The 23,501-nt window shown below is 42.8% G+C and overlaps 1 protein-coding gene across 7 annotated transcripts in view; it reads right to left on the reverse strand.

Moving 5' to 3' along the window:
• gas2a (growth arrest-specific 2a) overlaps positions 1 to 23,501 on the reverse strand; it is a 161,063-nt gene that overhangs the window by 86,266 nt on the left and 51,296 nt on the right. For all 7 annotated transcript variants that reach the window (XM_080189894.1, XM_080189893.1, XM_080189892.1 and 4 more), the window contains 2 exons: positions 20,587 to 20,708; positions 4,229 to 4,370 (listed from right to left, as the gene is read on the reverse strand). In XM_080189894.1, the coding sequence (XP_080046020.1) occupies positions 4,229 to 4,370; positions 20,587 to 20,708 (264 nt within the window). The remainder of the gene's footprint in view (positions 1 to 4,228; positions 4,371 to 20,586; positions 20,709 to 23,501) is intronic.

The raw sequence follows: 23,501 nt of genomic DNA on the forward strand, positions 1-23,501 counted from the left end.
CTGTCTTTACCTGGTCTGGCCTACATGTGACTCCAGAGCCACAGCAATGTGATAGACTCTCAATTGCCCTTGGTAACTAGGGATGGGCAATAAGTGCTGGTCAGCAAGTGACGCCCAAGTCCCACGAAGGAGTGAAAAAAAAAGGCTTCAGACAGGATCCCCACCCACTGTTTTCCATTGACTTCAATTTTACTAGGGCTCCTTGATGCTACATGCAGTTGAATGCTGCCTTTACTACACTGTCACTCTCATCTCATTCCAGCTCTTTTGACAAGGTCTGTACAAAAGCTGAGAGTAAGTCTGGATACTAAGTGGTTCTGCTGACAGCTTGCGGAATATTACTGAGCAGATTATCAGTAAGTAACTGCCTCTGCACAGCACTGTGAATAACACTTCCCAAGAGGTCATGAAACCATCCTTTACAGACATTAGGCACAGCATGGCAAAGAAAGTGCAACATGAAAAGATTTTCAACTTTTACTGTAACTCATTCTGATGCCATTAAAATGCATTAATTGAAACAGAAAATAAAATGTGGTTCTTAATGAGGACAAATATTTTAAAAAATCACAAAAAAAATAGAAATATGATTTTGGATCCTGTTTGCCTGAACTTTGAGTGTAAGTTTGCATCCCATTTGGAACTGAACATTAGCAATGTTAATAAGTGGTATGAAAGAATAAGGAAGCTTGAATGTAGCATAAAAGCGATAGTCACCTACCAACAAATTTTGTATTGAAAATAGCCATATTGCCAGACTTATATTCCAGTGCAAATGTCAAGCCTTTTTTTGTCTAAGACAATGGGGCAACCTTGAAGTAGCACTCGCCATCCACAAAATCGCCAACAGGGACTCAAAATACAGTAAAACCTGGAAATTGCGAATCTAGCCAGCAAGATCACGATTTTTTGATTTTCGTCGCACCTTGCTAGCGATGTAATCAAGTTCACATCCATAAATAATTTTCTAGGTAATTATGCCCCACCATATATTCCTTCTTAGCTGCATTACAACGGCAAGTTTACAACAGGTTCACCCAAACTGGGGTGGTGAAGATGCACGTAGTCTATAAGAAGGAGGACATGGGCAGGCAATGCACCCTGGCACTACCCATGCACAGGTTGGCATTGCCAGGTTGGCAACCCTAGGTTCGGGAGCACCTGAGACAACAGTGGTGTGAAGGGTGGGAGCTTATTTTTTGCTCTAGGTGTCCCGAACATGGCGTCGGAGCGTGGCAACTTCTTGCTAGCTGTCCCCAGCATAGCTTATAATTCTATCTTTCACTCTTGTTCTATGTTTTTAAAACTGTAACTTTGACTGTCTATTAATCACTAGTCTATTAATCCAGAAACTGCTAATGTTCTGGGGACCTGGGTACGAATTCTGCCATGGCAGATAGTGGAATCTGAATTCAATTTTTAAAAAAATCTGTAATTAAGAATTTACTGACGACCAGGAAACCAGTGTCGATTTTTGGAAAAACCTATCTAACTCACCAATGTCCTTTAGGGAAGGAAATCTGCTGTCTTTACCTGGTCTGGCCTACATGTGACTCCAGAGCCACAGCAATGTGATAGACTCTCAATTGCCCTTGGTAACTAGGGATGGGCAATAAGTGCTGGTCAGCAAGTGACGCCCAAGTCCCACGAAGGAATGAAAAAAAAAGGCTTCAGACAGGATCCCCACCCACTGTTTTCCATTGACTTCAATTTTACTAGGGCTCCTTGATGCTACATGCAGTTGAATGCTGCCTTTACTACACTGTCACTCTCATCTCATTCCAGCTCTTTTGACAAGGTCTGTACAAAAGCTGAGAGTAAGTCTGGATACTAAGTGGTTCTGCTGACAGTTTGCAGAATATTGCTGAGCAGATTATCAGTAAGTAACTGCCTCTGCACAGCACTGTAAATAACACTTCCTATATTCTGCTCCCAAAAGAAAAAAAATGCTGGAAAATCTCAGCAGGTCTGGCAGCATCTGTAAGGAGAGAAGAGAGCTGATGTTTTGAGTCCAGATGATCCTTTCTCTTTTGGTTCCAGATTGCAGCATCCACAGTAATTTGCTTTTATACTATATTCTGCTCCCTCTCCTTTCCTTCTTCGCTCTGTATCTAGAACAGTATGTTTTGTCTGTAGAGCGTACTAAAAACAATACTTTTCACTATAAGCCAATACATGCAACAATAATAAAACATATCAAAAATCTCAGTGGAGCTGGCTTTGCTAGCTTGTTTAGACCCCACTCCTCAACATGATCACATGAAACCTGTCCCCAATTGCTTTTTTTTTGACAAAGTACCTTACAATCTGGAGAGAAAACCTTCTTGTTTCTCTAGAGAATTTTCAGTCAGACTCTGACACTTCGCCATTTTTTGGTAAGATTTGGCCTTATGTCATTTCCGATTATGCAACCTAATTGAGGGACATTGGTATAAATCCACCTTATCCTCTCTGAGATGCTGACACTCCAACTAGAAAGTACATGATGAAACCTATGAATTACTAAAGATGTAGTTCTCCCAGGACACAGAATTGCAAATATAAAGGATTAGTAAGAAGCAAATGGGAAATTGACTAGAAATTGCTTCCTTTTAAAGCGTTATGTACGGCTTAAACCCCCTCAATCATATTTTCTATTGATGTTGTAAGTTTTCTTTGAAATTCTGTTTACTTTGATGCAGTATTCCTTCAAGGAGCTGCTTTTTAATTTATCTCTCAATTTTTTGCTTTAGTTCACATGGTTAACTAAAAGAAGCACTATTTACGATCAAATGTTTTTCAAATGTCTTTTGCACATAAGATGTTAGTCCCCGATATTGGACATCTGTGTACCCATTGTAAACTTGTTTCAAAACGGATTTAGTAATTCAGTGACTTATGTAACTAGAAGAGTTCATTCTAGAAGATAAATGACTAAACCCTCAAAAATATGTTGATAACTCTCCTCAAGAAACATGATTATAACAGGCTCACAATATTTTTATTTGAGAACTTGTTTAAATAATACATGCAATATGATTGTGTGCATTCTGATTCTACTTTAAAACGTTTAATAATTGTACAAAAATTCTTTGCTTGATCTAAACAATGATTTGGTCTTTAATCTCCTAAAGGCTAGGAGAACAAAAATCAGTCAGCTTTTCTGCTTCTGATTATTATCCAGAGTTCACTAATATTATACCGAACGATCATGTACATTTTAAAATGTGAAAATGTCTTTCAGTTTTTAAGAACTTTAATGCAAGTTTTATTATTTCTAATTGGCTTTGAACGGTTTCTAAGTTAGCAACAAGTGAGGAGTTTAATCTTCTTAACCAATTCTTGAAGAGCTACTCCAAACAAATAACTGATGTTAAACTACAGCAAGGTCTTGGGAGTTACATAGGTGAAAAGATAACGTAAGTTCACCTTTACCAATCAAACAAAACCTTTTAATTCAAACTGCAATCCTGCAAGATTTTTGTTTGTGGCATTTAGAGGCTCAACCAACACACATTCTTTTCGCTTGTGTTAATGAAGAACAAAGTGATAATGGATGTTATGTTAAACAGTAACTGGAGAAGGCTAGTGGTTGATGAACAAAATCAGTATGTAAGATCAGTCAAAAGACACAAATTATGACAGTGATCACAATATTATGGTATAATACACAGCATTCCAACACCAATTGAGGTGGAACCTTATAAGAATCCCTGCTTCAGCTCTTCTTTGTCTCGCATTGAAGAAGATTTCTTCCATTGGCGGTATGTCCTAAAGAAGCAATATTTGAGCCAATAGTGTCAAAGTGCAGATAGTCATCTTTGAGGCCATTTCTCTTGAGATCACTTTCAGCTTTATTTTGCATCAGAATATGTCAGAGAAAAAACAGTGATAAGTATGTCAAGCTGTCAGTTGGACACAATAGCACAAAACAGTCCCATTAACACATAAAAAGAGCATATCAGTTACATGAAAGATAAGCTTTCCAGTTGGTTTTTGTCGAGTGACTTTTTATCTTTTTGAGGAAAGAGGTCTTTCAGTTACACAAAGACTCACTTATTCTTCAGACAGTACAGCTAATGCATTCATCAAACTAAATAGGGCTTTTCAAATGCGACTCAGCAATGCAGGTCACAGAAAATACTCAATGTATTGTGTAATTTATCACAATAAAACCTTCAAGATGTCCCATATTGCAGCTAATCCCAATGTGATATACATTATGATGTAAACATAGTTGACTACATACCCAAACCTTCAGACTCAAAAAGGCAAGTATCATCCACCCCCACTTCTCTGCACCAGGATAGGAAGTTGGCAGTATTGTCACGGGCAAAGAAAGAACCTGAAGCGGCATTGGCTTTGTAGGGAATCTTTTTTGCACGTAGATGCTGCAAAATTAAAACATAATATTAATTAATTAGAGATGACATTTCAGGCGAATTACATATATGGTCAATGGCACATTCATCCACCTGTTGTTAAAAGTTTTACATCTGCATGCACTTCCTGTCAACACCACTTGAGTTCTGCTGTCACATTTTTGACACATTTTGTGTTTCAATTTGGGCATGTCATAAGTCAGAATTTACTATGGGATTTTGTCTTCGAAAACCCTGATTGCCCAATGACTTGCCCTGAATTCCTATAATTCTCAGATGTTGTTTTTTGAAAAAAAATCATCTCCCATTTTATTTCACATTAAGTTGAATTTATAATGCCTTAAGGGTTCAAACAAAATAAAAATACACATTTCACAAGGGTGAAATCTATACATTGGATTGTACTTTGTGTAATTTAATCTCTTCATTGGAGTTCTCACTTGAAGGCCTCTAAAAGCGTGGGTTTGGAGTTGAGGTTTAAACTCACACCTGTGAATGTGAGCTGAATTTTAGTTATGCAATCTCATTTTCTACCATGTATCCATCAGTATCATTCAATATTCAAGCAATATTTTTCTTCAGCGTCTTCAATCTTATGATCAGTGTTTTACTTTCAAATATCTTTGAAAAATGATGAAACAACTTTCAGTTGTTTATTTGAATGTCTATAGAGGCTGTGCCTGTAGAAATGCGAAAAATCATGCAATGTGCATTACACATCTGATGTTTTTTCATGTGATATGAACTTTCAAAAACATGTTAAGCCAGCGGTCTAATGGACCTGAACTGTAACCTCTCTTTATCTAAATAGTGCATTTAGTCTTCCTCCAATTTAGACATGAGAGATTAATTGTAGTACGGTCAATATCTTATATTTGCACACATTTCCTGTTAACTTTTTCCGTGATACATTGTTTTGTTCATATATACAATGGAAACTTGTCATACTACAATTACATTCTCCTTCCATCAGCACCACTGGGAGGAAAGTATGATTACAATATGATAAGTTTCCATAAGCAGCTTCTATGATAATTAAGAACAACACCATTTGTCACTGAAATAAGAATATATGCCCTTAAAATGGGGATTTCTGAGCAAGTTTTTCCTGCTTCCCAACACAATTTATCCAAAGATTGTACTGGACTGTGAGTTCCAGGTGCCTCAAACGACATGCAGCTAAAGCATATGTTACCAGGTTATGACTGAATAAATCCTTAAGTAAGTTACATAACAATCCTTCAATATCTCTTGTAAAGTGCACAATTGTCACAGTTCTGCCTATAGTGGAGGACGCTGTCAGTATGGCTCCTGCTCTGCCCAAGACCACAAGGAACTACAAAAGGTCGTGAATGTAGCCTAATCTATCATGCAAACCAGCCTCCCATCCATTGACTCTGTCTACGCTTCCCGCTGTCTCGGCAAAGCAGCCAGCATAATTATGGATCCTACGCACCTCAGACACTCTCTCTTCCACCTTCTTCCGTCAGGAAAAAAATACAAAAGTTTGAGGTCACGGACCAACTGACTCAAGAACAGCTTCTTCCCTGCTGCTGTCAGACTTTTGAACGGGCTTACCTCGCATTAAGTTGATCTTTCTCTACACCCTAGCTATGACTGTAACACTACATTCTGCACTCTCCCATTTTCTTCGCTATGAGCAGTCTGTATAGTGTGCAAGAAACAATACTTTTTATTGTATGTTAATACATGTGACAATAACAAATCAAATCAAATTAAACCAGATTTAATGCTTCCCTGCCAACAAGTTTGAAACGTGTTAAATCCAGTAGGCAACATGCCCATTGCCTGCTAGTTGGCCCTGCCCCTACTGTAATTTTACCAGCGGCAGGTGTGGCATTGGGTAGCCAACTTGTCAGTGAGCTTCTTAAGTGGGTGTTATCATCCTGTCACTGCAAGGAGTTAATCAGCAACGGGAGAGGCCCACGCTAAACGGTCAGCTTTGATGGGAATTTTCCCTGCATGGGCTGGTGCCGCACAAAGAGTTATTGTCCTTCCTTAATGGCCCCCTCTGTCTGTTGGAGAGTGCCTTCCCCATGTTACAGAGCACCTTCCCCACACATGCCACACCCCTCACCCCCACCTCCAACAACCTCCAAGGTCTTACCCTCCAGATTCCCTTCCCATCATGGTCCCAGTGAAGCCATTAAACAGTTATCAAGCCCGGATTCAGCACAGAACACCTCCTCAAAATGCTGTAATGTCAGTGGCCATCTCTCCAAGAGGCTAATGGGCTATAAATGGGCTCCTCCATCTTTTAGCTGTGGGGCTTTGGGAATCGTAGCACCCTCTAAAATCCATCTTATGGAGTGTGTGTGTGGAACGGTGATAAAAAAGATAATGTAATATTGCTGGTATTTCAATGGCTTTTTCAAGAAATTATGCCAAGTATAAATAAGGTTACGCAAAATGTGGACACTTGGACTTTAAATACAAGTTAGTTTCACAAAGGATCCTGCTGAGAAAAATATATCAAAGAAAATAAACATCACAGCATTATCAAAATTATGAAGGGCTGTAAATTAGGAAATTGCCACAGTTTAGTAGCCGCTAATTTAATATGCTAAATCTAGGGAAGAACTTTGTCCTGTTTGCTGGAGGTTTTTAAAATGTAAGTACTGTTTTATCTCACCATAACTTCTTGCCTTGCCTTTCTTCTCCACTACTGCATTTCATATTGGCTCTCTCTATTGCCTTGAATGTTACCGCAATTTATAAGTACTTCAAAAGACTAACTTACTGCAAAGGTAACCACATACATGGAGGGGTGTCGTCAGGTACCTATTAACTTTAATGAGACTATAAAATCTTTGCCAGGGCACTATCAACGCGCCTTGGCACCGTGATGAACCACATGCTCCACCCTGCCACTCCATACCGACAATCTCCATCTGATCTGGGACCATATCCACTATTCCCAGAAGGCTGGTCTGTCAAGTGCCTTCCTGCCCCTTGATCAGGAGAAGTGTTCGACAGAGTGGATCACAAGTATCTGCTCAGAACTCCGTTTGGAGCTCAAAATTTGGGCTCAGGAAACGCTTTGTTGCCCGGATCCGATTCCTGCTCTCTACTGCAGAGTGTCTCATTAAAGTTAATGGGTCCCTGATGGCGCCCCTTCACTTTGGGAGAGGAGTGTGGCAGGACTGCCCCTTGTTTAGCCAACTGTATTCGATTTGTGTGGAGCCAGTCCTGCGTCTTTCGCGGAGGAGGTTGTTGGGTTTGACTCTGTGTGGGCCGGGCATTGGAGAGATCCTATCAGCTTATGCCAGTGATGTGCTCCTCATGTTCATGGACCCAGCTGACCTGTGGAGGATGCAACAGTGCCATGCTGTGTACTCTGCCGTGTCCTTTGCCAGGATCAACTGGGCCAAATGCTACAGATTCCTGGTTGGTCCATGGCAGATGGACCCCCTCCCAGGGGAGCTCAGGCTTTCAGCTGGAGCAGGACGAGCCGAGTCCATCTTTGCCCTGGCTGATGAACTGGCAGGATTGGGGACCAAAGTCACCGCTCACCTGGATTACTGGGCAGGATTGCTCTGAGTGCTGTCCTACAAGTTCTCGTCATAAACCAGCTGGTTGCCTTCATGCTGTGGTACCGGCTGGTCACTTTGACCCCTCCCCCTGACTTCGTCACAAACATCCAGAGAACTCTTGTTTGGTTCTTCCAGTACAATAGATTGCATTTGATCTCTGTTGAAGTTCTGCATCACCCCTTGTGTGCCTTTGCACCCAGGTGGCGACTTTCTGCTTCCAGATCCTGCAGAGATACCTTTATGTTGAGCCTCCTCCACGATGGTCTGCCCTGGCGATGTATTTCTTCCGCCAGGTGCACAGCCTGCATTATGATGTGCAGCTCCTGTACATTAATCTGGAGGGTCTTCAGAACTCCTTGCAGGCATTGCCAGTCTTTTACCGGGACTGTCTCAAAGTCTGGAACATGGTCGCCTGGCAACGCAGCTCTCACCAGTCTGGAGCAATGGCTATCATTCGAGAAATGCTGGGGTGATCAGGACTGGGAACACGCTGGGTGGCAGGAGAGTGGGCTGGATGACACCCCATGAACTTGCTGAGCACGTGGAGTTGGGCATCTGGCACACAGCTAATGCCAACCAAGTCATTAGAACAGCCATGCTTGGACCCAAGGGCATATATAGTCTTGAGGAGGCACAACTGTGCAATGGGATCCCGATCGAGCGTACCTCTGCTCAGAAAGAATTTCACATTGGCCTCACGTCTATATCCGTCCTCCCAGGTCAGGTTCCCCACAGCTTGAGCCGCCTCATGGAAATGCCCTCTGTGCCCTTTGTCACTGTTTCCCATATGGGCTGCAGCTACACACATTCCACTATCGCTTCCCTCATCTGTCACCTGGACACACCTTGGTGGGCCATGTTGCCGTCCGGCAGTGGAGGTCCCCAGGGGTGGTCCCTCTATGGAGAGATCTTCCCCTACTATCTTGGGGATCTGGGATGGAGGGTGGTGCATACAGCAATTCCATACAATAAAGGTTAAATTGGTTCACAGACTCTCAAGCGACTTGCACTTTTTTCAACCTCGTGGAGTCCGTAGACCATGTCTACATTCAATGTTATAGACTGCACACCCTTTCTAGTTTCCCCGAAAACCTTTTGTTGATGTTTTATTTGCACTTCAGTCCCACACGTCCGGTTTACAGACACCCGGTGGGGAGAGGAAGGAGGAGGACCTCCTTGTGAATCTGCGCTTGGGCCTGGCAAAGCTTGCCATAAACAGACAGCAGGCGGTCAAGGGAGTCAGCCAACCCAACTGTCTGCTCCTCTACTGTGGCTATATTCACGGCCAGGTGTCCCTGGAGAGGGAGCATGCGTTGTCCAAGGGCACAGTTAACGCCTTCCGTGCCCACTGGGCACCGCAAGGGCTGGGGTGCATCATAAACTCCTTTAATCACATTTTGATTTGATGTTTTATGTTTCCTTTCCATTTTGTCTTTTGTTTTGGGCAGCTCTCTTCCTTTTGGGAGCGGCCCCTTTTCATTTGTCCTCTTATTAATTTGATTTAGTTTATTTGGTTGGCCAAAAAGATAGATCATAATTACCTACCCAATCAGGGAGCCTCATCTGTCTCTGATTATGAGAGTATCAGGTCCACTGACACTTGATTCCGATTTTTTACCTGAAGCATTTGAGTAGTAGAATAGTTTGTACAAAAAGGGAATCTGATGAAGGAACATCGATCTCTACAGAGGTATTTCATAATTTGCACTGGAACTATCAAGAAACAAATTAACTTACAGTACCAGACATCTGGTGACTTGTGGCAGCCATTTTAAGTCAGTGTCTTTGTTTGATCTTTAAAAGCCCTTGTAAAACAGTTCAATATATACTAGGTCATCAATGAAATTAAAGATGAATATCACACATGCATATCACATCACTGTTAAACTTGTTTTTCCTTTCTTAATCCAGTTTTTCTTTTCTTCTCTTTATTTCCTTCTCTGTCAAAAAGCAGTTGGCATTTACTTAATTTGCAGAGCTTTGGGACAAAAGTTGACATATGGAATTTAACTGGATAGGTTTTTGAAAGATCTGGCAAAGGCACAATGTGTTAAATTGCCTGCATAGTTGCTTCCCCTGTTCACTGAGGTCCTCATTCCACTCACATTGTCAGCCACTTCAGGTCTTGAACAGCAGGTAAGGTGTAAGGATTCGCATTTTAATCAGTAATCTCTAAACTGTCTGTGCTTTATATGCTCTGTCTGAGGCCAGAACTCTCCATTCACCTGACGAAGAGGCAGTCCCCTCGAAAGCTTGTGAGTATTATCAAATAAATCGGTTGGACTAAAACCTGGTGTTGTCAGACTTTTTATTGTGTCCTCGATGAACTGCAGAGGACACTACACTGTTTCAATCTCACACTTCCAGAAACTTGCAGGGCAAAATATCATTGACATTAAATAAGCCAAAGCAAGCCTATTTAACAATGCCTGCCATTTGTTGGTCTGTTAGCACCAGGTTGAAGGGATTGCAATATTGCTGACATGTTGAAGGGGCCAATTGGGTAAGACTGCATCACAGATTGTAACTTTTTATTAAATAATTCACTACTGAATTTGAACAACTAATATTCAACAAAGTAAAACACTGTATTCAAACCCTGAAGTAATCTTCTTCTTGAATTCTCCGCCCGAAGGTAGGTCCCCGGCACAACCACCATGGCACGGCAGGCAGATCTTAAATTCACCCAGCCAGAAGGTGGATTGAATTTCATGCTACTGGCACCAATCTGATCCATACCAGTCAACCAGCCAACTGACCCTCCAAGGAGTCTGAGTTGCTGTGACAACATACACTTTATATAGTCTGTCAACATCTGTGGAGAGAGAACAGAGCCAATGTCTGGATGTTCCAGACTTGAAACATTGGCTCTATTCTGTCTCCACAGATGCTGTCAGACCTGCTGAGATTTTACAGCATTTTCTGTTTTTATTTCAAATTCTAACATCTGTAGTAATTTGCTTTTACACTTTATATACATGTTGTACTCTGAACTATGGATACTGATGGTAAAGCCTCCAATTTCTTTCCTTTATATGGTTAACGACAAATCTCTTCTGCTCCCAGCACCTGCCTTAGAATCATAGAACCCCTACACTGCAGAAGAGGTCATTTGGAGTCTGACAGAATATCTTCTGTCAGGGAGAGCCCTCTCTCCCAACCTATCCCTATAACCCCACACATTTACCATGGCCAATCCATCTAACCTACACATCTTTGGACACTAAGGGGCAATTTAGCATGGCGAAGCCACCTAACCTGAACAATTTTGGACTGCAGGAGGAATCTGGACACCTGGAGGAAACCCACGCAGACAAGGGGAGAGTGTGCAAACACCACACAGGCTATCACCCAAGGCTGCAATTAAACCAGGGTCCCTGCAGCTATGAGGCAGCAGTGCTAACCACTGTGCCAACCGAGGCCATTGGCATTTGCTGAAGAGAGTTACAAGTTAATACTCAACCAGTCTGGTTGCATTATGAACATACTTTCCTAGGCCATGATTTCTTTGAGTGTGACTTGAAATGTGGAGCTTCTGACTCAGAGGCAGGGACAATACACACTGCACCTGGTGACCTCCCAAACTAATTTGACCATGCTGCATATTTTAACTTTTAATCTTCTCGTGCAAAACTTAATAAAATCCACTGAAGATTTTTATGACTGATGTTACAGCAAGATTGTTCTAATATTTTCAAAATATATTTTCAAAAGAAAATATTAGAGTTTTTATGTTTTTAAGTTTGTGCTATGAGCACAAATGTGTTCACATTGTGCACTTTGTTCTCATTGTGTATTGATTACAATTTTGTTAGGTAAATGTTTGGAAGAACTAGTTGATGGTACAATGCATCAAATTATTTTTTCCTTGTGTTTAAGTTTTAAAAATGAAATATTATTCGCAGTTAAATACACAATATATATTAAATTTTTAAAATAAATTTTAAGTGCAAACAGTTAAGAACTAGCCAGTTTATTTGTATGCAATTTTAAGATTGTTTTTAAGCAAACAAAAAGTTGGAGGAGTTGACACTTACCTATGTGCAATCCAAGCAGCATTTCCTCCCAATAGCAAACATGGAAATGACCAACTGATCTGCATAATTGACCTCAATACTAAGCTTAAATATTACCACTCTATTGTGCAGTAACTATCTCATGCCTGGAAAAGCGACACACAAATTATATTGGTGGCCAACTTTCTAAAAATATGTACCTCTGTTGGGAAAAGGCAAATTGATGCTATTATGTTTTCAATTGTCCAGAGATCAGAGTTGAATTTCACTACCCCAGGTAAGAAAATTACATCTCCAGATGGTATGCAAATTGAGAAACTAATGTCTTCACCACATGGAGGTTATTGCCTGCCTTAGAAGAGAATAGTTAAAAGCAAAGTGAATAGATTTGCTTAACACTGGTTACAAAATTTGATGGTAGATTATCAACACATACTGCAATGAAACAGCACTATGGTGTAATGTGTCAATGTTTTAACAATGCCAGAGTGCCAGAGCATAGGTTTAAATCAGTCATTCCTCACTTAGTCAGTTTCTAATTTCTGCTGTGACACTGGGGACAGACAAAAAGCAGAGACAGGAGCTTCCCTAAAGAAAGAAAGGAAAGTCAGAAGAAAAATCAACTGCTTTGGCACATTTCACAGGAGCCAACACAGGAGATGTAGAAATATAGAATGATCGCAGTGCTGAAAGAAGCCATTTGACACGTCATATTCAAAACCAACATGTTTTTTGCTGATCTTGATTTACATCATCTGCCTACTTCCCTGTTTAAATGTTACATCTTATAGAAAGACTAAAAGTAGGAAAGAAAATATAGTATTCCTGATATATTTCTTAAAAATGGCATTCTAAATAAAAATCACTTTCCGATAAGAAACAATATAATAAGAGTGGGTTACTGACCTGTAATTTTACATGAAAATCACAAGACCTGCCTTGATTCTAAATGGCCAAAAATCCTCTTTCAACTTTCTATTCTTACTAACTCACTGAAAAGTTAAAATTAAAAGTTAAAGTTTATTTATTAGTCACAAGCAGGTTTATATTAACACTGCAATTAGGTTACTGTAAAAAGCATGATCCCAATGGTGGGGAAGTCCAGAACTAGGGATCACAGTTTGAGGATAAGGGGTAAACCTTTTAAGAACATAAGAACATAAGAAATAGGAGCAGGAGTAGGCCATCTAGCCCTTCGAGCCTGCCCCGCCATTCAATAAGATCATGGCTGATCTGTCGTGGCTCAGTTCCACTTTCCCGCCCTCTCCCCATAACCCTTAATCCCTTCTCTTATCAAAAACCCATCAACCCGCTTCTTAAAAATATTTAGCGAGGCAGCCTCCACCACTTCAACGGGCAGAGAATTCCAGAGATTCACCACCCTTTGAGTGAAGAAGTTCCTCCTCAACTCCGTTCTAAACCGCCTCCCCTTTATCTTGAGGCTGTGCCCCCTAGTCCTACTGTCTTTTTTGAGCGGGAAGAGTCTCTCCACCTCTATCCTATCCATCCCATTCATCATCTTATACGTCTCAATGAGATCTCCCCTCATTCTTCTAAACTCTAACGAGTACAAGCCTAGTTTATTCAGCCTCTCCTCATAGCTCAATCCCCTCAACTCCGGTATCAGCCTAGTAAACCTCCTCTGCACTCCCTCCAGGGCCAAAATATCCTTGCGCAGGTGCGGCGCCCAAAACTGCACACAGTACTCCAGCTGCGGCCTCACCAATGCCCTATACAGCTGCAGCAAGACCTCCCTACTTTTATATTCAATCCCCCTCGCTATGAAGGCCAGCATCCCATTCGCCTTCCTGACCACCTGCTGCACCTGCAAGCTGGGTTTTTGCGATTCATGCACAAGGACCCCGAGGTCCCTCTGCACCGTCGCCTGCTGCAGTTTTTCGCCACGTAAGTAATAGTCCTTCCTACCATTCTTCCTACCAAAGTGGACCACCTCACACTTGCCAACATTAAATTCCATTTGCCATTTCCTGGCCCATTCGCCCAGCCTATCTAGATCCTTCTGCAGACTCTCCACACCCTCCGCACAATTTGCCGTTCCCCCAATCTTGGTGTCATCAGCAAATTTCGACACCCTGCACTCGGTTCCCTCCTCCAGATCATCTATATAAATGGTAAATAGCTGAGGCCCCAGCACCGACCCCTGGGGCACCCCACTAGTCACCATCCGCCAATCCGAATAGCACCCATTGACCCCCACTCTCTGCCTCCTATTTGACAACCAATCCTCTATCCACGCTAACACCCTACCCCCAACTCCATGTCCCCTGACCTTCTGCAATAACCTCTTGTGAGGTACCTTGTCAAACGCCTTCTGAAAATCCAGAACTGAGGTGAGAAGAAATTTCTTCACCAAAAAGGTGGTGAATGTGTGGAATTCACTATCACAGAAGCCAAAATGTCTGATTTCAAGAAGAAATTAGATATAGCCCTAGGGTCTAAAGGATCAAGAGATATGGGGTGGAAGGGGGATCAGGATATTGAATTTGATGATCAGCCATGATCAAAATGAGTGGCACAGCAGGCTTGAAGAGCTGAATGGAGTACTTCCGCTTCTAATTTCTATGTTTCTATATTTCTATGTCTCATAATCCTATGGTTCACTCTGACTCAGAAGCAGCATGTCACAGCTATCAGCATCTATGCCCCAATTCTAGGTGCAACAGGTGAGACAAAAGAGATATTCTACTCCTGCTGAGACCAATTGCTGTTCCACGTCACAATGGGAGACAAATTGATTTTCCCTGGTGACTTAAATGCCACAGTCGGGAGGAATGCAAAACTTTGGAAAGGTGTGTTAGGCATTAGGCAAACAAAGCCCAATGGAGTTCTCCTGACATACTGCCTAGAACATGATCTTATCATAACAAACATCCTATTCAGCCAGAGCAGCAAGTACAAGACCTCATGACAGTACCCTTCTCCAATCTTTGGCACCTAATAGACTACATCAGCATCCGAGCAAAGGACTGCAAAGATATCTGCATTACCCACACCACGACTCCTGGACCAACCACTGACTAATTCATTCAACCATCTCAATCAACCTGGCCCCAAACCAGCAGAGGTAGAAAAACTCTGCCGCAGGTGTCAACATTGCTGGACTCAACATTTACTCAAATAATGCCTCACAACTAACTTGGCAATAACTAACGAGCAAGAGTCACAGAGTGTCCAAAGCGCCTGGTCTGCACTATGAACCACCATGATCAGCATCTGCGTGGAGACGCTTGGTCTCTTAACCAGGAAACACCAAAACCAGTTCGACTAGAACAACCAGGATATCCAGGATCTTTTAGACCACAAATGCAAAACTTTTCTGAACTGGCAGCTCACCAAAACTCAAACAGGAGGAAACAATCCTACAGACAACAGCAGGCCAAGGTGAAACAAAGAAACCATTCTCTAAAGAATAGATGGTGGGTGGATAGATCACAGGAGGCTTAGCTTGCTGACAACCATGACATGCGTGGCTTCTTCAGCGAAATTAAAACCATCTACATTCCAAGCACCCAAGAGCCACCCCACTGAAAACCAAAAAAGTAGAAGTGCTCGTCAAAGACAGACAGGCAGTCAATGCCTGAAGGTGGGAGCACTATGAGGACCTCCTCAACCAAGATATAGCCTTTGACTCAAGTTTCCTCAACCATCCGCAACACACTAGCTATCACCATCTTGACACACCCCCAGTTCGTCATGAGGTCAAGAAAAAACATCTGACAGCTGTAAAACAACAAGGCCTCTGGCACTGATGCAACCCCAGCTAAAGTATTAACATACGGCTGAGCTGCACTTCTGTCTTGAATCCATGGCCTCATCTCCCTTACATGGAAGCAAGAGAGCATCCTGGGAAATCCAGGAGAAGCCGTAATTGTGACCATCTTCAAGAAAGGAGATAGGTTCAACTGGAAATTATAGAGGGATTTCCCTACTGTCTGCCACGGAAAAGGTCATCATGAGATCCTTCCCAACCACCTCTTTCCAGTAGCTGAAAAGTTCCTCACTGAGTCACAGTGCAGCTTCTGCCCATCATGAGGCACAATGGACATGATCTTCAGCATGCAACAAATACAAGAAAAGTGCAGAGAACAGTATCGTCCACTGTACACCCAGCCTTCTTCAATCTCACAAAGGCCTTTAACTCTGTCAATTGTGAAGGATTGTGGAACATCTTCCTCAAATTTGGCTGCCTGTAGAAATTCATCACCATCCTCTGCTTACTCCATAATGACATGCAAGCTGTAATTCCCACCAATGGAACTACCATATACCCTATACAGAGCAGCTGTGGTTCCTGCCCTCCAGTATGCATCAGAAACATGGACAATGTACAGCAGACACTTTAAATCCCTGGAGAGATATCACCATGTTGAACATAAGAACATAAGAAATAGGAGCAGGAGTAGGCCAACTAGCCCTTCGAGCCTGCCCCGCCATTCAATAAGATCATGGCTGATCTGTCGTGGCTCAGTTCCACATTCCCGCCCTCTCCCCATAACCCTTAATCCCCTCTCTCATCAAAAACCCATCAACCCGCGTCTTAAAAATATTTAGCGAGGCAGCCTCCACCACTTCAACGGGCAGAGAATTCCAGAGATTCGCCACCCTTTGAGTGAAGAAGTTCCTCCTCAACTCTGTTCTAAACCGCCCCCCCTTTATCTTGAGGCTATGCCCCCTGGTCCTACTATCCTTTCTGAGCGGGAAGAGTCTCTCCACCTCTATCCTATCCATCCCATTCATCATCTTATACGTCTCAATGAGATCTCCCCTCATTCTTCTAAACTCTAACGAGTACAAGCCTAATCTATTCAGCCTCTCCTCATAGCTCAACCCCCTCAACTCCGGAATCAGCCTAGTAAACCTCCTCTGCACTCCCTCCAAGGCTAAAATATCCTTGCGTAAGTACGGCGCCCAAAACTGCACACAGTACTCCAGCTGCGGTCTCACCAATGCCCTATACAGCCGCAGCAAGACCTCCCTACTTTTATATTCAATCCCCCTCGCGATGAAAGCCAGCATCCCATTCGCCTTCCTGACCACCTGCTGCACCTGCAAGCTGGGTTTTTGCGACTCATGCACAAGGACCCCGAGGTCCCTCTGCACCGTCGCCTGCTGCAGTTTTTCGCCACGTAAGTAATAATCCTTCCTACCATTATTCCTACCAAAGTGGACCACCTCGCACTTACCAACATTAAATTCCATTTGCCATTTCCTGGCCCATTCGCCCAGCCTATCTAGATCCTTCTGTAGACTCTCCCCACCTTCCGCACAATTTGCCTTTCCACCAATTTTGGTGTCATCAGCAAATTTCGACACCCTACACTCGGTTCCCTCCTCCAGATCATCTATATAAATGGTAAATAGCTGAGGCCCCAGCACCGACCCCTGGGGCACTCCACTAGTCACCATCCGCCAATCCGAATAGCACCCATTGACCCCCACTCTCTGCCTCCTATTTGACAACCAGTCCTCTATCCACGCTAACACCCTACCCCCAACTCCATGCCCCCTGACCTTCTGCAATAACCTCTTGTGAGGTACCTTGTCAAACACCTTCTGAAAATCCAGGAAGACCACATCCACCGGCTCTTCTCTATCCACCGCCCTAGACACATCCTCATAGAACTCCAGTAAATTTGTCAGACACGACTTCCCTTTAACGAAACCGTGCTGCGTCTGCTCTATCAAGCAGTTCCCCTCAAGATGCCTCGCTATTTCCTCCTTGATGACGGATTCTAACATTTTACCTACAACAGACGTTAAACTAACAGGCCTATAATTCCCCGACTTTTGCCTGGCACCCTTCTTAAACAACGGCGTAACATTAGCCGTTTTCCAATCTTCCGGCACTTCCCCGGAATCCAGCGACGTCTGGAAAATAACCACCAAGGCATCCACTATCACCTCCGCCATTTCTTTCAGGACCCTCGGATGCATTCCATCCGGTCCTGGGGACTTGTCCACAATCAGCCCCTCCAGTCTGTCGAGCACCACCTCTCTAGTAACAGTAATGTCATTGAGACCCTCCAGTCCTACCACCTTTCCATCTCTAACATCCGGCAAATTATTCACGTCCTCTTCCGTGAAGACCGAAACAAAAAAGTTATTCAAGACCTCCGCCATATCCCCATCCCCTACCACTAAGTCCCCCTTCTCATCCTCTAAGGGACCAACGTTCACCCTAGCCAGCCTCTTCCTTTTTATATATTTATAAAAACTCTTGCTATCCTTTTTTATATTAAGCGCTAGCCCAGCTTCATAGTTTCTCCTACCCTTCTTTATCAACTTTTTTGTCAATCTTTGTTGACATTTAAACCTCTCCCAATCTTCTTCTCGCCCACTACTCTTAGCTACTCTAAACGCCTCCGCTTTTAATTTAACACTTTCCTTCACCTCCTTCGTTATCTACGGCTTATTACCTCTCCTCCTACGGTCCTTTTTGACCATCGGAATAAATTTCTGCTGAGCACCAAGAAAGATCTCCTTAAAGATCCTCCACTGCTCCTCAGCAGACCTACCTTCCAACGCGCTCCCCCAGTCCACATTCGCCAATTCTTCTCTCATCCTACCGTACTCCCCTCTGTTCAAACAAAGGACGCATGTCCGGGAACCCACTTTCTCCTCCTCCATCTGCACCAGAAACTCCACCATACAATGATCACTCTCCCCAAGAGGATCCTTCACCGCAAGTTCCCTAATTCTACCCGCCTCATTACAAATCCACTGGCAGGAAAGGCATACCAATGACAGCATTCTATCAGGCCAATATCCCCAATATCAAGCCACTGATCACCCTCGACCAGCTGAGAAGGGCTGGCCTCATTGTCCGCAAGCCCACCACAAGACAACCTAAACTCTACTCTGACCTCTGCAATGGCAGCAATCACTAGCAGGGCAGAGGAAACACTACAGGACACTTTAAAAGTTTTCTTAAATAAGTACAACATCGCCGCTGACACGTGGGAATCACATCATCATAGATCATTGTCATAGACCCCTACAGTGCAGAAATAGGCCCTTCAGCCCATTGAGTCTGCACCAACCACAATCCCACCCAGGCCCTATCCCCATATCCCTACACATTTACCTGCTAATCCCTCTAACCTACACATCCCAGGACACTAAGGGATAATTTTAGCATGGCCAATCAACCTAACCTGCATAACTTTGGACTGTGGGAGGAAACCCCCACGCAGACACAAGGAGAATGTGCAAACTCCACACAGACAGTGACCACAGCCGGGAATCGAACCCATGTCCCTGGAACTGTGAAGCAGCATTGCTAAACACTGTGCTACCGTGCCGTGCCTAGAACTTGTCCTAGAATGCTCAAACTGGAGAAGAAGCATTCCCGAAGACATAAGAACATAAGAAATAGGAGCAGGAGTGGCCATCTAGCCCCTCGAGCCTGCCCCACCATTCAATAAGATCATGGCTGATCTGTCGTGGCTCAGTTCCACATTCCCGCCCTCTCCCCATAACCCTTAATCCCCTTGCCTATCAAAAATCTATCAACCTGCGTCTTAAAAATATTGAGCGAGGCAGCCTCCACCACTTCAACAGGCAGAGAATTCCAGAGATTCACCACCCTTTGAGTGAAGAAGTTCCTCCTCAACTCCGTTCTAAACCGCCCCTCCCTTTATCCTGTGGCTGTGCCCTCTAGTCCTACTGTCCCTTCTGAGCGGGAAGAGCCTCTCCACCTCTATCCTATCCATCCCATTCAACATCTTATACGTCTCAGTGAGATCTCAACTTCCTTTGAGGACATCAACTTCCTTGAGTGTCATCAAGTGGAGCATTTGGAGTGCAAACAGCGGAAAGAGCATGCAGAATCTAGAGCATCCCACCCACCTGCCTCATCAAGCACCACCTGCCCCACCTGTGGCAGAGTCTGCAGCTCCAGGATGGGACTATTCAGTTGCCACAAAATCCACCTACGGAGTGGAAACAAGTTGCCCTCGATGCTGAGAGACTTCCAAACAAGCCATTTGCAGTCTTTCTGGTTTTGCAGATTTTTTTTGGATGGGACATACAGAAAACTTGTCTGATTATATCAACAAGATGGTTTTAATGAGGCATTTTGACATCAATTGCCAGTTTGCTGTATAGCAAAAATGACATCATTCGCAATAACCTTAAATCTCATTTTCACTTGAAAATTAGGAAGGAATTTCCGGTCCTCCAAAATTACAGGTAACTTTGTAGTATCTGGCACTGCAAGTGCTCCCATTTTAGAGAATCCAGAATAAATGGTAGCAAACTGTAATGTGGTTTTGATGCATTGGATTTAGAATTCAGACACTTGTCAGTATGATGTCCTGCAGATCACAAATGTATATTACATTCCCGATATTTTTTGGTAATAATTACCTATTGATTAAAATTCTCCACAAAGGATTTCAAATGCTTACAAATATTAAAGTTGTTTTTGTGAATACTGTCATTTCACAATGATATATATATAACAGAAACCACACAGAAGTCCAGGTTAAAAAAAATATCAGGGAATATGTTCTCAAATTAACAATTGTGCAAATCGTCATAAAGTAATTTTTTGCATGGTTGAAGGTTAAACATTAAAAACGTCACCATCATTTGTAAAATGGTATTGACTATGAAATGTGGTTTCAGGCTGACCTTGGAAGTTTTGTTTTCACTGTTGTTTTCTTTGAACTTTTCTTGTAAGGCTTGTGCCAACTGACAGAGAAGTGCTCCATTATCCAGCTTTTCCATAAAACTTTCTGCAGTGATCTCGTTCCCTAGAAGTAAGAAAAACAAACACAAAACATGATGACTACTGTTCTGTTACATCCCAGTAGTAAGGCAGAAGAGACAATCCTGGAAATTACAGGCCTGTGGGGAAATTATCGGAGAAGATTCTTAGGGACAGGATATGGGCTCATCTGGAAAATAATAGGTTTATTAGCAAAAGTCAACATGGTTCTGTGAAGGAGAGATCATGTCTTACAAACTTGATTGAGTTCTTTGAGAAAGTGACAAAAAAAATTGATCAGGGCAGGGCAGTGGCTATCGTATACATGGCCTTTATTTAGTAAAGCCTTTGATCAAAGACTAGTGAGCTGACGAATGGCAGATGGAGTTTAATTTAGACAAATGCGAAGTGGTGCATTTTGGTAGACTGAACCAGAGCAGGACTTATTCAGTTAATAGTAGGACGTTGGGGAGAGTTACAGAACAAAGAGATCTTGGGATACATGTTCATAGCTCCTTGAAAGTGGAGTCACAGGTGGGCAGAGTGGAGAAGAAGGCATTCGGCATGCTTGGTTTCACTGGTCAGAACACTGAATACAAGAGTTGGAATGTCTTGTTGAAGTTGTACAAGACATTGGTAAGGCCACACTTGAAATACCATGTATAGTTCTGGTCACTCTATTATAGAAAGGATATTATTAAACTTCTCTAGAGTGCAGAAAAGATTTACTAGGATGCTACCGGGACTTGATGGATTCAGTTATAAGGAAAGGCTGGATAGACTGGGACTTCTTTCTCTGGAGCACAGGAGGCTGAGGGGTGATTTTATAGAGGTCTATAAAATAATGAGGTGCATAGATCAGCTAGACAGTCAATATTTTTTCCCAAAGGTAGGGGAATCTAAAACTAGTGGGTATAGGTTTAAGGTGAAAGGGGAGAGATACAAAAGTGTCCAGAGGGGCAATTTGTTCACACAGAGGGTGGTAAGTGTCTGGAACAAGCTGCCAGAGGTAGTAGTAGAGGTGGGTACAATTTTGTCTTTTAAAAAGCATTTAGATAGTTACATGGGTTCGATGGGTATAGAGGGATATGGGCCAAATGCGGGCAATTGGGATTAGTTTAGGGGTTTTAAAATAAGGGTGGCATGGACAAGTTGAGCTGAAGGGCGTGTTTCTATGCTGTAAACCTCAATGACTCTATGACTCCATAAGGTTCCTCATGAAGTCATATAGAATCTGAGATGAACTGGTAAAATGGATATAAAACTGGCTTGGGCATAGAAAGCAGAGAGTAGCAGTGGAAGGGTACTTTTCTAACTGGAGGTCTGTGAAAAGTAGTGCTCCACAAGGATCAGTGCTGGGGCCTCTGTTGCATATAACATATGCAAATGATTTGGAGGAAAATGCAGGTGGTTTGATAAGTAAATTTTCAGATGATACAAAAATTGGTGGAGTAGCAGATAGTGAGGATTGTCAGAGGATACAGTAGGGTATAAATCGGCTACAGACCTAGGCTGAAAGATGGCAGATGGAACTTAACCCAGACAAATGTGAGGTAATGCAATTTGGAAGGTCTATTGCAGAAGGAAAATATACTGTAAATGGTACAGCTCTTCGAAATATTAGCATAAGAGGGATCTAGGCATGCAGATCCACAATTCTCTGAAGGTGGCAACTCAGGCGGGCAAGGTGGTTAAGGAGGCGTATGGCATGCTGGCCTTCATCAGTTGCAGCGTTGAGTATAGGAATTGGAAAATCATGTTGCTGAGGTATAGGACTTGGTTAGACCACATTTGGAGTATTGTATACAATTCTGGTTGCCACACTACCAGAAGGATGTTGATGCATTGGAAAGGATGCAGAAGAGATTCACCAGAATGTTGCCTGGCTTGGAAGGTATGGACTAAGAATAAAGTTTGAACAAACTTGGATTGTTTTCGTTGGAGAGTCGGAGGATGAGGGAGGACCTTAAAGGTTTATAAGATTGTGACAGGCTTGGATAGAGTGGATAGTCAGAGTCTTTTTGCCAGGGTCAAAGGGTCAATTACTCGGGGGCATAGGTTGAAAGTGGGAGAGGGAAAGTTTAAAGGAGATGTGAGGGGCAAGTTTTTCATGCAGAGGGTGATGAATGCCTCGAACAGGCTGCGGGAGGAGGCAACAGAAGCAGATTCTATAGCAATATTCAAGAGACATCTGGACAGATACATGAAAAGGCAGGGAATAGAGAATGTGAACCACATAGAGGCAAGAAAATATTAGATTAGAAAGGCATCTATTTCGGTACAGACTTGGTGGACAGAAGGGCCTGTTCCTGTGCTGTATTGTTCTTTGGTATTGCAAAGAGCTCCTGCAGTACAACTTAGTAGATGGTATTTTGAAATCTTACTTTTTCAGTCAGTCCTGAAACAGATTGTTATTTACATCATCACAATAATACCTATGTGCTTGCTAAATCTTAAGTCAAATTTAAATATCACCAACCTATTTTTAATTTTGCAAACTGCTTTGCTGATTTTTCTACATTTTGCAATGTTACAATGTGCATTCATATTTGGTAATAAGAATGGGGCAGCACAGTCGCACAATGGTTAGCACTACTGCCTCACAGCTCCAGGAACCTAGGTTCAATTCTTGGCTTGGGTAACGCTCTGCATGTTCTCCCCATGTCTGCTTGGGTTTCCTCTAGATGCTCCAGTTTCCTCCCACACTCCAAAATGTGCAGGTTAGGCGCATTGGCCATGTAAAATTGCACCTTCGTGTCCCAGGATGCATAGGTGAGAGGGATTAGCAGGTTAAATATGTGCGGTTACAGGGATAAGGCTGAGGTGGGATTATTATTGG

This window comes from Carcharhinus amblyrhynchos, chromosome 6, assembly GCF_965287045.1.
Source record: "Carcharhinus amblyrhynchos chromosome 6, sCarAmb.v2.hapA, whole genome shotgun sequence".
In the NCBI taxonomy this organism is placed as follows: Eukaryota; Metazoa; Chordata; class Chondrichthyes; order Carcharhiniformes; family Carcharhinidae; genus Carcharhinus; species Carcharhinus amblyrhynchos.